The sequence below is a fragment of the Podarcis raffonei genome, chromosome 5 (assembly GCF_027172205.1).
Source record: "Podarcis raffonei isolate rPodRaf1 chromosome 5, rPodRaf1.pri, whole genome shotgun sequence".
Lineage (NCBI taxonomy): Eukaryota > Metazoa > Chordata > Lepidosauria > Squamata > Lacertidae > Podarcis > Podarcis raffonei.
Window position 1 is genome coordinate 61,901,408 of NC_070606.1, and position 16,718 is coordinate 61,918,125.

The 16,718-nt window shown below is 41.3% G+C and overlaps 1 protein-coding gene and 1 long non-coding RNA gene across 2 annotated transcripts in view; one reads left to right on the forward strand and one right to left on the reverse strand.

Annotated features, from left to right (window-relative positions):
- WDR33 (WD repeat domain 33) overlaps window positions 1-15,062 on the forward strand; it is a 43,068-nt gene extending 28,006 nt beyond the window's left edge. Inside the window, exons 9-21 of the mRNA XM_053389613.1 lie at window positions 618-696; window positions 1,882-1,992; window positions 3,994-4,088; window positions 5,198-5,284; window positions 5,654-5,793; window positions 6,072-6,224; window positions 7,098-8,108; window positions 9,953-10,055; window positions 10,996-11,464; window positions 12,421-12,587; window positions 12,702-12,782; window positions 13,934-14,119; window positions 14,416-15,062. Of these exons, the coding sequence (XP_053245588.1) occupies window positions 618-696; window positions 1,882-1,992; window positions 3,994-4,088; window positions 5,198-5,284; window positions 5,654-5,793; window positions 6,072-6,224; window positions 7,098-8,108; window positions 9,953-10,055; window positions 10,996-11,464; window positions 12,421-12,587; window positions 12,702-12,782; window positions 13,934-14,119; window positions 14,416-14,642 (2,909 nt within the window). The 3' untranslated portion in view covers window positions 14,643-15,062. The remainder of the gene's footprint in view (window positions 1-617; window positions 697-1,881; window positions 1,993-3,993; window positions 4,089-5,197; window positions 5,285-5,653; window positions 5,794-6,071; window positions 6,225-7,097; window positions 8,109-9,952; window positions 10,056-10,995; window positions 11,465-12,420; window positions 12,588-12,701; window positions 12,783-13,933; window positions 14,120-14,415) is intronic.
- LOC128414402 (uncharacterized) lies at window positions 13,910-14,421 on the reverse strand. The gene is made up of 2 exons (XR_008330655.1): window positions 14,225-14,421; window positions 13,910-14,152 (listed from the first exon to the last, which is right to left on the reverse strand). It is a non-coding gene; the product is annotated as an uncharacterized LOC128414402 (long non-coding RNA).
- Window positions 15,063-16,718: the final 1,656 nt, after the last annotated feature.

Here is a 16,718-nt window from a genome sequence, read left to right on the forward strand (position 1 = left end):
ATACCATTGCTCAAATCAAGCATGCCCAAATCTTCTAGATCCTTAATCCGTTTAGAAAGCTTCTCCCTCTCTACAACATTTTCCTTCTCCTAATCTGTCTGCTACGTTTGAAGCTATTGGTCACACTATCCCTCTTGATGTTAACTCTTCAGAGCACTCCTGTCTTTCTAGCAGCACCTTTTGTCCCTGCTGACAATTCAGTCTCCACCTCCCATATTACCCATTTTCCTACCCATTGGCTCTGCCATGCTGTGTGTGAACTTCAAGTTTCCATACCATATCTCCATACCATATCTATTCTCTTGTATCTCCTCTCTTCCAACATCCTACTTGTTTTTGCTTTATTCTCTGCTTCCCACCAGTGAGCCTTTTGGCAAGCCTTCTCTTCATTCATTAAACGAGGTGCCCCTGCACAGGTTCTCCCATGAGAACTCCAAAGGCTACTCTGAACTGTCAGTCTCTTTTCCTGCCCCTCCACTGATGCCTGTTGTCCACTGCTCATCGCTGCACTGTAATCCATCCTCTCTCATCTAGTCAGATCCTACGTTACTTCTGTTCTAGTACACCATTGGAAAAATGTAAATAAGTAGTAGTAATTGTGAATTTCTTCATTGCAGCTGTGGCCTGGCATCCTGTTCATGAAGGGTTCTTTGCCAGTGGAGGGTCCGATGGCTCATTACTGTTCTGGCATGTTGGGTAGGTACCTCTGATGAGAAATTACAACTGAGAAGTCATCCATAATTTAATACTGTCTTTTGATACTATAGAATTATCCTTGTGATGATTTGTGAATGTCTCCATCCTGAGCTGAAGGGCTTTATTTTAAGAAAACTAAGTAAAATATTTATTAATCCAGAGGTTAGGGACCCTCTGACCTGCAGACCAATATTGACCCACCAGGGGGTCCAGTTTGGCCCACAAGGCCATTTCCCCCCAACCACGTCCACCTGCTCATCCGCTGACATCACTGGTAAAATCCTGCTTTGGTTGTGCATGCCTGTTACCAGCAAAGAACAGATGCATGCGGCCAAGCCAGCAGGGTTTAGTCACAGTTAAAGCCTTCTGAGTTCAAGAGAGCCCATTTTCAGAAGTTGAAACCTGGGCAAATAGCTGGCTGAAAGCCCTTTGCGAAACCAGAGGCAAAACAGAGGTTGGGGAGTAGTGTGAAAGTACTTTGCAAAAGTGCTTTCAAGAAGCCCAGCATTCCTATTGATGCTGTTTGCAAAGGGCTCTCAGGGAAGCCACAGTGCTTCTGTTTGAACCTCCAGGTTGAGCCTCAGTAAGCTACTTGTAAGCACTTTTGGAAGGCACTTTCAAACCTCCCTTCATGCCTGTTGCCTCCAAGACTCAAACTGGTGGCTCAGACAGGAACATTGGTGTTGCCTGAGAGGCTTTTGCAAACAGCATCCCCTGGTTTCATAGCAACAGGTGATTGACCGGGGGTGACCTTTCCCACTTGCCAAATTTGGCCTGCTAAGGAGTAGGGATATAAAAGTTTTGCCTGCTAACCAGGAAAGACTCCCCACTGCTCCCCTGATCCTTGTGGAGATAATCATTAAATATATTAATTTTCTAGTTTAAATATTTCTACCTGAAAGAATGTGGATATGGCTTCTCTTGTTTGTCACAGCAATCTTCCTAATTAAAACAGCAGTCAAAATAAGTGTGTGTGTGTGTGTACACACACACGCGCACACACATTCAACCTCTTCTAAGTTTTCACATAAATAATAACTTCTGAACAAACAAATGCAGGTAAACATTAAACATTAAACAAAATAAGTTTCATTGAAAACGTTGTATTTAAAAAGAAAAGAAAAGAAAATAGGCCTTGATGCATCCTTGTCCATCCATTTAAGCACTATTTTTGTATTATTTCAGGGTGGAGAAGGAAGTGGGAGGTATGGAAATGGCCCATGAAGGAATGATTTGGAGTTTAGCTTGGCATCCTCTAGGACACATTCTGTGCTCAGGATCAAATGATCACACCAGGTATTTTTATTTAAATATTTTGCTTTGCACTCGTTTGACCTCAGTAACATTTTGTTTTTCATTGCTCCACTTAACGTTTCTTTGTCGTCGTCATGCATTTGTTTGTACCCACACGAACATACCCTACAAGAAGCTTCAAAAGAAAAATTGTAGTTTACTTATGCAGTGGAAGAATAAAATACTCAGAGTGTTGTCAGGAACTAGCACTCATTAGCTTTTAATATAATACATTCCACTTACACATTCATACTAATGCAATTAGCTGTTATTCAAGGTACTTTACCTTTCATCTTGATTAAAAAGAATACACTGTGAAATGAAATCAAATGTGATCATTCAACAAGCTGAAACATTTAACTAGCGAAAGAGACAGGGAGTGAAATATAATACATTAAACGTAGAAAAGCTGCAGGAGAGGATTGTCTTGCCAAAGGTAAGGTGGTTCTTTTAAGATAGATTCAGAAGCAATACAAAATACACAAGTGAGTGAGAAGATTATAGATTTTATTCTAAACAGCAAGCAATGTATACATACCAAGCAAGCACTTTCCTCTGCCACTTGGAAGCCCTCAAGAAGTGGCAAAGCGACTTCCCCAGGTAGCCTTAGTTTGCACGGCCCTGTGGTTGATCAGTCCCTGCACAAGCTTCAAAGAAACTCTGCCCAAACGGTCCTGTTTTATAGATAGCCTGTGTGGCTTCCAAGACTGACTACGTGCAGATCATCCATTAGCCACCCCCTCCCAGTGCCTCACTTTCTCAAAACAATGTCCAACATCAAAGAACGTACCCAACACTATCCTCCGAACTGATTAAGGCAGCTGTGTGGGGGGCTTCACCTCCTCCCAACATTCTCAGGACATTAAAGACTGTTCTCACACCATCAAAATACTTAACAAGAGCGGGGGAGGGGGAAGGAGTAGAGGCAGGAAGGGTAACCATGTCAGATCACTCACTCCTTGATACATTTTTGTCTTCCGGATGCATTTCCCATACAATGATTTGACTGTTTTGAGAGTTTAAAAAAGACAAATTTATTGTATCATTACCACTGATACTTTGTGCCCCTTCTTATCAAGGTGAAAAGGACTACAGAATGGCCATTGTGCTCAAACAGTTATGCACACCAGGGCAGGTATTCAACAGCACAGTTCCCTTAGCATGGAGAGTTCCATTTGTTTAATGGAAGTTTCCATCCCTCACCCCCCCCCCCGCATCTGCTCCCGAGGATTGGGAGAACCCCAAGAACAGATTTGGAGGGGGGGCACAAGGCGAGATGAGGGAGAGAAAATTATGATGTGCAATAAGAACTCCTTGTACTAATAGGACTACTTCACTGGATAGCAGCCCAGATGTAACACATTATTGAACTAGATTATTTCTTTTGGCATGGGTATTGCTGAACGTAATGAAAGAGTAACTTGTAAGTCTGCTTTATTATAGTTTATTATTGTTTTTATCTCTTTTGATTGCTCTGATAGTATTCATACTTAAAGGGTGAAGTGTAATTTTTTAATATATACATTTTCAAGATATAGCAGAGTTCTGTACACCCCTGTTGGCACCCAATAATACGTGAAACAAGCCTATTGGTTAAGTACAAGTTTACACCATTGTAAGATGTTACACAAATTGTATTATTAGTCTGGTTTTGGCTGGTAATAGTTTTCTACTGTGGCTGTTGATGCAGAACAGATTTCCCTTTTCTGCTTTAGAACCAACACTACTGCTTATTTAGGTTTCTTGGAACTATGTGCACAGCAAGGAGTGGGTACTATACCTCTACTCTCTACTACTGGCAGATGGTGAGGGACCACCCAATTCAGTAGCCATCAGAACTTGAAGTGGTCCAGTAGAAAACAAGAAGAAGCTAATACACATTTAAAATAACTTTTTTTAATAAAACTTCAGAGTTAGAGGATGTTAAGAGTTACTGGCTCTGAGTAATGAAGGCTTAACTTATAAATCAACAGAGGATACTATCTCTTAGTTTTATTTTAACAGCAAATTCTGGACCCGGAATCGTCCTGGAGATAAAATGCGAGATCGTTATAATCTGAACTTGCTTCCAGGAATGTCAGAGGATGGAGTTGAATATGGTATATTTATTTGTTACACTTACATTTCGTCTTTCTTCGAAGGAATTCGTGGTGTCATACATGTCCTCCTCCCCTTTTTTACCTTCTCAACAATCCTGTGAGACAAGTTAGGCTGTGAAGTGGTGACTGGCCCAAGGTCACCTGGTGAGCTACATAAATGAGCAGGGATTTCAACCTGAGTCTCCCTAATTCTAGTTCAACACTCTAACCAATATGCCACAGTTGCTTTCTTGGCCATTTGTATGGGAATATGAAAAGACAACAGACTCAAACTTAAGCAGTGCTTAAGGTAATCTTTAAATCGTTGTAATGTAAAAACATGTAGTTCCTGAAAACTCTTTCCCCCTTTTCCTTTGGTATTCTGTTTCTTTCAAGTGAGTTATGCATTCTAACACAACAACATAGGAACCATGGTTGTGGTCTTATTTCCAAATGTTTGTTTTCTTTTTGTCATCGCAACACACCTAGTTGTTACCTTGTAAAGAAAACACATATTTTACGCAATATTTATTTCAGCAGAAAGTTTGAAATGCTATATAGGTTACAGACTTTAAATTAGGGATGGGGATCCTCAGGCCGGCGGGGGGGGGGGGACACACAAATATGGCCCTCTAAGGTTTTCTTTTTGGCCCTCAGGACTCTCCCTACACCACATACCCTCCCCAGCCACACCTCATTTCCTCAAACCCTAAGATCCTGTGAGGAAGGGTGGTGTATAAATTTGATAAGTAAATAAAAATAAAAAGTCCCACCCTCAGATTGCAACCTACTAGAGTCCTTTTACCTGGCTTGATTCTGTCCTTAAACTCTGCTAATGTATTTTGCTTGGCTGAGTGTGGTTTAAAAGAGGATATCGAAATTAACCTACTATATAAAGGTAAAGTTTACATATTTTATGCGAGCCACTTTTCACTGTGGCCTCACCCATCAAAAGCAACACTAGCTGAAAAGGGTTCTCCAACCCTGCTTTAAATCCTTGCCGGTCAGTAAAAGAGAAAATAATGAAATGGTTGATTGTAGGAAATTAAGTAATAGTGTTGAAACATCACTGAATGGGACCTAAGAAATATCAAATATTTTGTTGATAACAGTTTACTCTCCCTTTCCAGATGACCTAGAACCCAATAGTCTTGCAGTGATTCCAGGGATGGGAATACCTGAGCAGCTGAAACTAGCCATGGAACAAGAGCAGATGGGTAAGAGAGAAATTGTGGCTGCCGTATTCTGGATACTTTCCTTGGCGTAACTCCTTGAACATAGTGGGACTTGCTAATAACCAATAGCAAGAGAAATACCAATTGATAGGAAGAGAATCCCAAATAGGATTGTGTTGCTTTTCTGAAAATTTGCATGAATCATAAAGAAATGGGTTGGATCTTCTTTTCTGTTCCTTTTTGGCATCCTTTTGTGCCAAGAAAAAATTAAAATTAGCTAAAGGATTCTGCAAAAACCCCTCCCCCCCCATCTCTGGACATGAAATTAAGTTTCCTGATGACTTTATTTATGAAGACATAAGTTGTTCATCATACTGTGTAGAAACCACTATTCAATTCTTTTCATTGAAGGGAAAGATGAGACCAGTGAAATTGAGATGACTATCCCAGGATTGGACTGGGGAATGGAGGAGGTGATGCAAAAGGACCAAAAGAAAGTACCGCAAAAAAAGGTCCCCTACGCAAAACCAATCCCAGCCCAGTTTCAGCAGGTTAGTAACTTCTTTATTTATTTCCATGATCAGCACCTATTAGAATGCAAAACATCTTTATTTATTTCCACAATCAGTACCTATTAGAATGCAAAGTCCTCATTGATGAATTCTTAAAAGGAGCAAATAGATGATTGACTTCAGCAGCTGGGCCTAAAATATAGTGCAGTTGACATAGTCTACTTTCGTCAAGTCTCCAGCGTAAATGCACTTGTGGATGAATTCATCCAACAGGTTTCATTAACACTGTAACCATGCACCTTTATTATCCTATTCAGGCTTGGATGCAGAATAAAGTTCCTATTCCTTCACCAGCTGAGCCACTGAATGACCGAAAGGAAGATCTTAAACTGGAGGAAAAGAAGAAGTCACAGGCAGAGATTGAGCAAGAAATGGCAGCACTTCAGTACACCAACCCACAGCTTCTAGAGGTATGTGAAAAGTCAGGTCACTGATAATGTTTGCATAAATGCACTTACTCCCACCAAAATTTAGAGGAAACCAATGAGGATATTGATAGGCCCTATTTGCAACATCACTGCAGCTATGGGTAACATAAACTTTTCTGGCTTACATGATGCTGTAAGTGGGTCTGCCCTTGAGTACTGCTTGCATGAGAGGCTATCTGGGAACCACATATAATCTGATCAGTGTGCAAGGATAAGAATAATGAATAAATGATTGCCACAAAACCCTCTGAAGAAAGTGGCTTTTTGTTTTGTTTTTTGCTCCTTACCAGTGTCTAATCAAGTGGTGTATGCTGCTGAAGTAAACATTCTGTTTGAAGTTATTGCTTCCTAGCTACATTCTTCATTTTGCTTTTGTTGAAACAATAATTAAAATTAAAAATTGCCTGGTTAGTACATAATGATAAGCCATAGTTTGTTTAGCCCAAGTGTGGCTTGTTTGAACATCTGAACTCAGCCCAGAGAATAATTATGGTTTGTTTTCGAGTAACAAACTACTATCGGCAACCATGGTTTGTATTTGGCTTGAGAGTCTAGCCATATTTTATCCTTGGGTCGGCATTATCTCCAAACCCAACAGTCTTGCTTAACTGAGGGTGGCCACCCCACTCCAGACATTCACCAAGCTACAGAGGCAACAGGCAAGAGCAGCTAGAGAATAAATCAAGCATTGGAGAAAGAAGCCAAGGGATGTTTGCTTTTCTGTGAGGCTTAGCATTTGTTGAGCAAGCCATGGCTTAATACTAATTGGAACAAGCTACACAGAAAGTGTCCTTTGGTTTCCAATAGTTTGTCATAATTGTGTGGGTGTGTAAATTATTTTCTTCTTTTTTGCAGCAACTGAAGATTGAAAGGCTTGCACAGAAGCAAGCAGAACAAGGTCAGCAGCAGCCACCTCCAGGAGGACCTGTTCATGGACCCCAACATTTCCCAGGACAAAGTCCAATGTCTCAGGTGCCTCAAGGCTTTCAGCAAGCCCATCCACCTCAGCAGATGCCAATGAATATGCCTCAGATGGGACCACCTGGGCCACAGGGACAGTTCAGGCCTCCAGGACCTCCAGGACAAATGGGACCCCAAGGTCCTCCTTTACACCAAGGAGGTGGTGGACCACAAGGATTTGTTGGGCCTCAAGGACCTCCACAAGGACTGCCAAGACCTCAAGAACTTCATGGGCATCAAGGAATGCAGAGACATCCTGGCCCTCATGGACAAATGGGCCCTCCACCTGGGGGGCCACCTGGTCCACAGACGAATTCTGGACCTCAGGGTCACTTAGGCCCACCAGGCCCACAGGCTCATTTAGGTCAACAAGGTCCACCAACACCACAGACCCACTTAGGTCCTCAAGGGCCACCTGGTGGTCAAGGGCCACCTGGGCCAAGAGGAATGCAAGGACCTCATGGAGTGCAAGGAGCTCAAGGGATACAGGGTCCTGTATCTCAAGGGCCCTTGATGGGACTTAACCCAAGAGGCATGCAGGGACCTCCAGGACCAAGGGAGAACCAGGGTCCTGGACCACAGGGGATGATGATGGGCCATCCACCTCAAGAAATGAGAGGGCCGCATGGTTTACTGGGGCATGGTCCCCAGGAGATGAGGGGTCCTCCACCTCAGGGTTCAATGATGGGACCTCCACAAGAATTGCGTGGGCCACCAGGTGCACAAGGACAGCAGGGACCTCCACAAGGTGCTATGGTAGGGCCTCAAGGAAACATGCAAGGGCCACCAGGGCCTCAAGGACAGCAGAACCCTTCAAGGGGGCCACATCCTTCCCAGGGCCCTCCACCCTTTCAGCAGCAGAAAACTCCCTTGCTTGGTGACGGTCCTCGGGCCCCATTCAATCAGGTATGTCTGGGAAGGATACTCTTCATGAGAAGAGGTCTGGTCGGGAAGAAATTAATACCATAATAAATTGCTGTTAATAGCATAATAAAATGATCAGGCAGAGCAGTGATTTCAGTGGTGTAAAACTCTTTTAAGGACAAAACTGACTGTTGCTATAACCCTAGTGTAAATGAAATTAGATGGATTTTGGGACACACATGCTGGTGTTTTGTTTTGTTTTGTTTTGTTTTGTTTTGTAATCTCAGAATATGGGTGAAATCCAGTGTTGCACCAGCGAATATGACTGAATTCCCCTTCCTCCCTGCAGTTTCCCAACCGATTTATGTCAGCAGAAGTGAGATACCAAAATTGCACGTCACCTTATTATTTTCATAATTCCAACAGACTGTTATGAAAATGGGGTTCACAGATATCTCAAGCAAGTTGAAGTACATAATAGCCAGTGTATCAGGAGATTTCAATATTTCTTTTATATATTCATCAGATTCCCCCCCCCCAGCAGGTATTATTGATGACCACAATCCAGAGTGTCATAGGGTGACACATGCCCACCTGGGCTGACAAAACACATTTTCAACAGCAACCGCCTTTGCCTCTTTATAAGCCACGGTTGATTTTTTCAGTATTTGATGCAGTATGAGAAGGTCTCTGATTCCTTATAGTGAACTGGAATGAAATATTTTTGCGTTATGAGGGGATGGGCTGATAGAAGTGAAAAGAGAAGGAGGGGGATCTCATATATTACTCTATGTGCACTGTTATATCTGAGTTGAACTACATCACCTGAGTTGTGTGAATGCTCTCTTATGAACACTCACTCCCCTATTGGCAAATATATTTTTGTAAATTCCTAAATCTATAGTCTATGAGTTTGTTTATAGGGTGACAGATGCCAATGATTAAAAATAAAAAAGTTTTAAAAGGTACGTAGAGGAGGGAGTTCTAGCAGGGCAATTTGTTATTAAGGGCTGAGGAAAGCTGCACCTGCCCAAAATTCCTCTTCTGTACAATCACTAAAGTCAAGGAACACCCTTTTGCTCTTAGTAGGTGGTAAAGAATGCAGACTTATACAGGAATGTTTTTGGTGGGATCTTATCCACATGGTAATTGCTAGAATAGGTGGCAATAAAACCTAAATGTTTCCTTGATTTTGACTTCATTTGTCCTCCTTATCTTTTTTTGTCCAGTGTAGCCTGATTCCACAGTTCGTGTTTTTGTTTTGTTGTGTTTTTTGTTCTGCTCTATTAGCTGCTTCTAGCTGAAGTTATTCCAAAACTGGGAGAGAATTCCATTTTAATGTTGTTTGGATTTACCCTTAGAGCAGGCATGGAAAGCCTCCAGCCCTCAAGCCAAATTAGGCCCATCAAGAGTTCTGTGTTCTCCAAGCCATGCCAACCTGCCCCACACCTGATATTTTAGATCAGTTGGGAACTCCTAAATACAGTAGAACCAATCCCTACTGAAAGTTGCCATCAGTCAGCTGATCAGTGGCGACTTTAAACCCTGCTGCATTTTTTTGGGGTGGCATAGTTGGAACCCAACTTACACTTACATAGGAACCTTCTTTGTAGCTGAGCTTGAGTTCAAGCAAGGTTATAAAGGAAAAATGGGTCATCTCATGTCCTGGTAACAGGTGATTGACAGATGGCCAATCAAAATGGCTTGCAGGGGGTGGGAGAGTTCAGGATCTGGGTTGCTGGTCCCACTTCTGCCTCATAATCAGAGGATGACAACTATATATTGCCTGTTCTACCTAGTAGTCACAAGGGATTTCTGTTCTGCTCTGCTTTGCTCTATTCTACTCTTTCCTTGATTCATTAATTCCTAGTTTTTCTTTCTTGCAGGAAGGACAGAATCCAGGTCCTCCACCATTGATACCAGGACTGGGACAGCATGGAGGCCCAGGCCGCCATGGCCCTCACAACCAAGGACCTGGTCCTAATAAAGGTAATTAAATTCACTTTTCCTTTAGAACAAATGGCATAAGCTCACTATTATTGCAAAGCAAGCTTTAGCACAATTCAGTGCTTTATAGTTCTTTGAGGCTTTAATCCATAGACTAAGTCAGGCAACATGTGTCTTTATTTTCTCTCTTACGATACGCTGGGTCTGGAATTCTCTCCCCCTGTAAATATGTTCATTCTCTACCCTAATGATTTTCTGGCATAGGTGAATATTTCCTTGTTTCTTCAGGTCTGGAGCAGTGGGTGGTGCTGATTTAGGAGAAATTGTGCTCTTTGTTGGGTTGTAGTATAATGTATACTGGTTTTAGGTTTATATTTTATGGTTGAAGGATTTCATTTTGTGATTTTTTTTATTGTTACCTTTTAGTGGAATAGTTTAAGGTGCTCTGTGAACCTTTAAGTTGAAAATTAGGGTACAAATTTACAAAATTAAATGATTAGTAGTGGCGCCCGCCCTGTGGAATGCCCTCCCATCAGATGCCAAGGAAGTAAACACCTATCTGAATTTTAGAAGACATCTGACAGCAGCCCTGTTTAGGGAAGTTGTTAATGTTTGATCTTTTATTGTGTTTTTAATGTTCTGTTGGGAGCCGCCCAGAGTGGCTGGGGAAACCCAGCCAGATGGGCAGGGTATGTATGTATGTATGTATGTATGTATGCATGCATGCATGCATGCATGAATGAATCATTGCCTTTTGGCACAGTAGGGACCAGTGCAACAAACAGCACTCATATACTAATATATAATATACTAGTATATAATATATTATGTGTACCATTAAAACAGGTAAAAGTTTTATAAGAATATTTTGCTGATAGTTGTAACTTCATTGTCTGCAGTTAAGAAGTACATTCAGTTAAACCTTTTATATTATTAATATTTTGTTACAAAGCACACACACACATATTTCCTTTATCTTAAGGTGATTCTCGTGGGCCGCCAAACCATCACATGGGCCCTCTCTCAGAAAGGCGGCATGACCAGAACAGTGGTGGTCCTGATCATGGCCCTGAGAGGGGCCCCTTCCGAGGTGGCCAAGATTGGGGTGATGGTAGAGAAAATAGGGGCATGCCAGACAGAAGAGGACCTCATCCAGAGTTCCATGATGACTTTGATCGACCAGATGAATTTCGTGAAGACTTCCATCCAGACAAGCGATTTGGCCATCGCTTACGTGAATTTGAGGGACGGGGAGGCCCACCCCAAGAAGAGAAGTGGAGACGAGGTGGTCCAGGCCCACCTTTCCCCCCTGACCACAGAGAATTCAATGAGGGAGATAGCAGAGGTCCAAACCGTGGACCTCCTGGGCCTTGGGAGGGACGGAGACCTTCAGACGAGAGATTTCCTCATGAGCCTGAGGATGCACGGTACCGAGGAAGAAGAGATGAAAGGTAAAAATCATACAGTTTTTATTATTCGATGATGAACAGTTATCTCCTGGTTTCATATTAAAAGAAATGAGCCTCATTTAAGTGAATTTGTACATTTTATGAAAAAAAAATCCTGTTTGTAGGAACTCATAAAATCATTTATTAATAAAATAAAATTATGAAAATGACATTCTACAAAGTTCAGTTTTCCTAAAGTGGGCACTAGGTCACAGCCAAGTGGACTCATAGAATCCAATTGCAGAGTTGGAAGGGATTCCGGGGGCCATTTAGTCAAATCCCCCTTTATTGTAGGAATCTCAACAAAAACATCCATTACAGATGGCCATCCAACCTCTGCACAAAAAACCTCTTGCACAAAAAACCAAGCTTGCTCCATCTTCCATGTGACAGCTCTTCAAATATTTGAAGATGGCTATCACCTCTCATCTCAGTCTTCCCTTTTCCAGGCTAAACATACCCAATGCCCTCATAAGACTTGGTTTCCAGACCCCTGATCATCCTAGTTGTCCTCCTCTGCACACATTGCAGCTTGTCAATATCTTTCTTAAACTGTGGTGCCCAGAAAACTGGACACAGTATTTCAGGTGTGGTCTGACCAAGGCAGAATAGAGTGGTAATATTACTTCCCTTTATCTGGACACTATACTTCAGTTGATGCAGCCTATAATAGTAGTAGCTTTTTTTGCTGCTGCATCACACTGTTGACTCATGTTATGCTTGTGGTCCACCAAGACCCCTAAATAATATTCAACTGGTTGAAAACTTTAGTTTCTGATTCCTGGCAAAGGTACAAAGTAAATAATGTTTTTTAATAATACAATCCCATTCCAGCAATGCGGAGAAATTGGGCATTTTTTTAAGTAGTTGGAATTTCTGAATAGACAATGGAATTTTTCAGCATGGAGCTATATAGCTTCAAGTATATTCTTATGCTAATTTATATTTCTTTGGTTCAGCTATAGGAGAGGAACACCCTCAAGACATGAGGGCCGGGGATCCAGGGGAAGGGACAGCTTTTCTGGGCCTGACGACTTTGTGCCAGAAGAAAAGTTTGACTCCTCAGAGGATAACGCAAGAGGAAGAGATCATGGTGGCCGGGGGCGAGGTCGGGGTGCTGCTAGAGGTAAGAGAGCTTTGGTGGATAATTTATACTCAGCTGAGGAATGTATTGGTGCAGTTAGAATTTTTATAATTGCTCTTTCAACTTCTTTGCATCCTTTGTCCATTCATTATACAGGGGGACGGAAAGGTCTGCTTCCAACGCCAGATGAATTTCCTCACTTTGAAGGAGGCCGTATGGATGGAAATCGAGAACCAGGTGAAAATATATTACTTTATGCAAGACTGACCACCATCAAATGTGCTGTCCCTTCTATTTTCCAGTTGCAGCTTAATATAGTTGTTACTGTACTTCATAAATAGCCTAATGGCATCTAGAAGCACTTCACCAGATTTTATATTAGCATTTATCTGAATACTGTATTACAAAAAGGGGGGAAAGCTGAATAGACTATCATTATGATCTTTCTTACTGCTTTTAATTCCTAGATAGATACAGGTACAGGTACAGATACATGGAACTACAGATTAAAACTGGCCTGGATTTTCCTATCATGATCCGATGGTCTTCAATCTGTTTTAGATTTCTCCAAAAAGTTTCTCCAGCAACCCCCTTCAGTTCCCTGTTGGGTAAGGGGTGGGAAATATTTAGCACTCTGGCTGAATCTGGCACACAAATTTCAACCAAACCTCATACATAAGAAGTTAATCAGCAACAGATTGCAGAAACTATCCCATTCCTACAGAGAAGGCAGATTATTTCAGAGAGACACATTTTTCCTTAATGTAATGGACTGTACAGTTCAGATAATTGGTAATGAGACAAAGTTGCTTTCCCATCCTTGCTGGGTGCTGCAAAAGAGGTTTCCCTTTCTCAGTGCCCAGCATGCAAATGCAGAGGAGGTTCCTGGAAAGGAAGAATGAGCTCTGCTGCTTGAAGTTTTTGATAAGGGAGGGGTGGAAAGAGCTACTCATGAACCATAGAAAGCCACATTTTTACCATAATCCCCCAGTCTCCTTCAGTAGCACCAAGAGCTTGGTGATTTTTCTGCAAGCACTGTTCTTGTTCCTTTCTCACAAGAAATACGTCCATTGCCTGTTTCCCTATCAATCTGTATCCCTTCTCTGTCTAACGAAAGCAGAAAGTACAATCTCTACAGCAGCTGACCTGGGGTGGAAAGGGGGTAGAACCTTCACCATCAGAGATAGTGGAACAGGAATTATTTGTGTGCTTAACTAAGAAAAGACAATGAGCCATCTTCCTGAGGTAAATTGGATGCTACAAAACATTTATTTTGTTGTAATATTTACAACAGATATTGCTAGAAGAGGTTCCAAGAAGAGATCCCTTGCTGCACTATACCAACATTTGTCTCTCTTGATTTCCCCCCCCCCCCCCATCATGGTTAGGTCCCCGCCAGGATCATCCACCTCATGATGGTCATTCTCCAGCAAGTCGAGAACGTTCTTCCTCAATCCAGGGAATGGACATGGCATCACTGCCACCTCGCAAGCGTCCTTGGCATGATGGACCAGGAACCTCTGACCATAGAGAAATGGAAATTCAAGGCGGGCCTCCAGAAGAGAGGGGAAAGGGTAAAACATAATTCTTTGAGATTAGAGAACTGTCTCTAGAAATTTTAATTTCAAATATTAATGGAAATATCAATTTGGAAAATGTTGATTTATTTTATTTTTTACTGCACTGATATCAAAATTCCTATACGCAGTGTTAATTTTCCCTACCAATTATCTTTAACTCTGCACTGTTTCTGCAGTGGAACAGGAGGCAGGAAACTGAGACACCATACTTTGATCTTCTGTATTGCATGACTGGAAAGCAAACAAACTAGTGCATTTTCTTATTTTAGTTTGCAATATTTTTATTCCAGGGCGTGGGAAGTCAGGACCTTCACAGAGAATGTCAAAATCTGGGAGATCCAGCTCTTTGGATGGAGAACACCATGATGGATATCATAGAGAAGAACCCTTTGGAGGACCTCCAGGAGGCAATAACCCTTCCCGAGGGAGGAGTGGGAGTAATTGGGGAAGAGGAAGTAACATGAACTCAAACCAGTCAAGGCGAGGAGGTTCTCGAGGTGGCGGAAGGGGTCGATAGAAGAGGTTATGACTGGGCAAGTCCCAGTCTTTCTAGGACAGTATTTAAATACACCTATTGCAGAATCATTGAGAAAGTAATTCTGCAATCCCACAAACCTGGACTCTATGAATGGAGATAAATGAATGTGCATTAGTTCCTAAGAAGGTCTATTCAAAGATTAAATGCCAGCTAGTAATGCCATCACAACTACCTTTGTTTCATTCTCCTTGCCATCCCAGTCCCTCATCACTTCCATATTTCTTGCATTGATTTTTGAAGATAAAAGCTGGATGTTTTTTTAGTGTTGTGAGACATGGAGCACCTCCACAGATTTCAGTTCATGTCCAGAAGAACTTGTTTCTATATGTACAGTTGTCAGGAAAAAGTTGAGTTGTTTTTGTATGAATACAGAATGCAATTTGTCCAAAAATTAACAAATGGAGTTTGTGATTTTTTTATATACATATTTTCACATCTTCCCTCTATCATTCCCCACACAGTATCTTTCATGTAGTATAAACTGATGCATAGACTGCATTCTTGTCTCTGGATACAAAAGCATCCAGTTGTCAGAATCTTGGCAACTTACTACTGTTATACTGATCTTGAGGGCTATCAAACAGAAGCAAAATTTCACAAAACAAGACGTTATTTGAACAATCAGTTCCCCCAAAATTTGTGTGAATGTATGCAGTGTCTATATTTGCCATTCACTGTGGACACAGAGTCACTGGAATTTAGGTATGAGTTGCAGAAATAATTCCTTGAGCAATCTTCTGACACAATCTTGAAAGTGCAATTTCAACAGCTAATATTACCAAAGTTTTGGATTCTGGCTAGTAAAGAATACCCAGAATTGGCAGGTGAAGCTATTATCCATATTTCTCAACAATAAAAAAAGGTAAAGGTACCCCTAACCATTAGGTCCAGTCGTGACCGACTCTGGGGTTGCGACACTCATCTCGCTCTATGGGCCGAGGGAGCCGGCGTTTGTCCACAGACAGCTTCCGGGTCATGTGGCCAGCATGACCCTTAAAAACAAAACAAGAAACAGTTTAGCTGAAGGAAAGGAGTTGCTTTTCTAATATCACCCCATACTGCAATGAAATCTAGAAGAACATGCTCAGGTGTTCCACTGAAAGTGTCTTTAAAAACAACAACATTGCTTTTCAAAAGCTTTTCTGTCTTTTTGCTAAAAGTCATTAGCAAAATAATTAATTATTATTATTATTATTATTATTAAATAAGTAAACTATATATATTGCTCTAAATTATTTTAGGATTATTAATGTACATTATTGGCATTAAGTATAAATCAAAAGTGAAAGTGGGTGCCATGTTGCAGGTTTGGACTTGGAAGTGGGTCTTGGGTCTGGACAAGTTTAAAACCACTAAGGGTTATACTGCATACCAAACATGGGGGCGGGGATCACTGAGCCTTAAGACTTCTGTCACAAGGAATCAAGACTCCTTGGTCTAGGCTTTAATTATTCAATTTTATTAACAAAAATGACACACTGCACATATCTGCAAAGCAAGTGAACGTAAAGCACATCCTGTACATGTTTCTCCATTTCTCTTTGGTAGACAGTTTATTCCAATAGTGAAGCCTACCCAACTGCAGAAGAAAAGAACTAGAAAACAGCATTCTGGTGAAGTTTATTTTGTGCTTTTAAGTTTTGTTAAGTCTTTGTAGACATATGTCTACAGAGAAGCTTTGCAGTCTCTACGTTATGCTGGTACATTTCTCAAGAGATGATCTAGCAATATTAAAATATCTGAAAACCTTTTAGATGTGGTCAGTGCAGAGACAATACTGGTTCCAGCTAGCTCTGGGAATGCCTGCTCCTTCCACCTCAACCACAGTTAAATGGAAAATACACATAGCAATCTTAAGCACACTTATAACCAACCATCTAAAAAAAACCACACACACACCAGTAAAATATTGTTTTCAGCCCCTATTTAGATCTGAGGTTTTTTTAATGTCATTCAAATCAGTTTCACTTCTGAAAGTGCTATCAGCTAGTTCTGTAAACACTTCTATTGAGACCCAAAATACTTCAAAATAAGTTTGCAAAAACTGAATCTAAC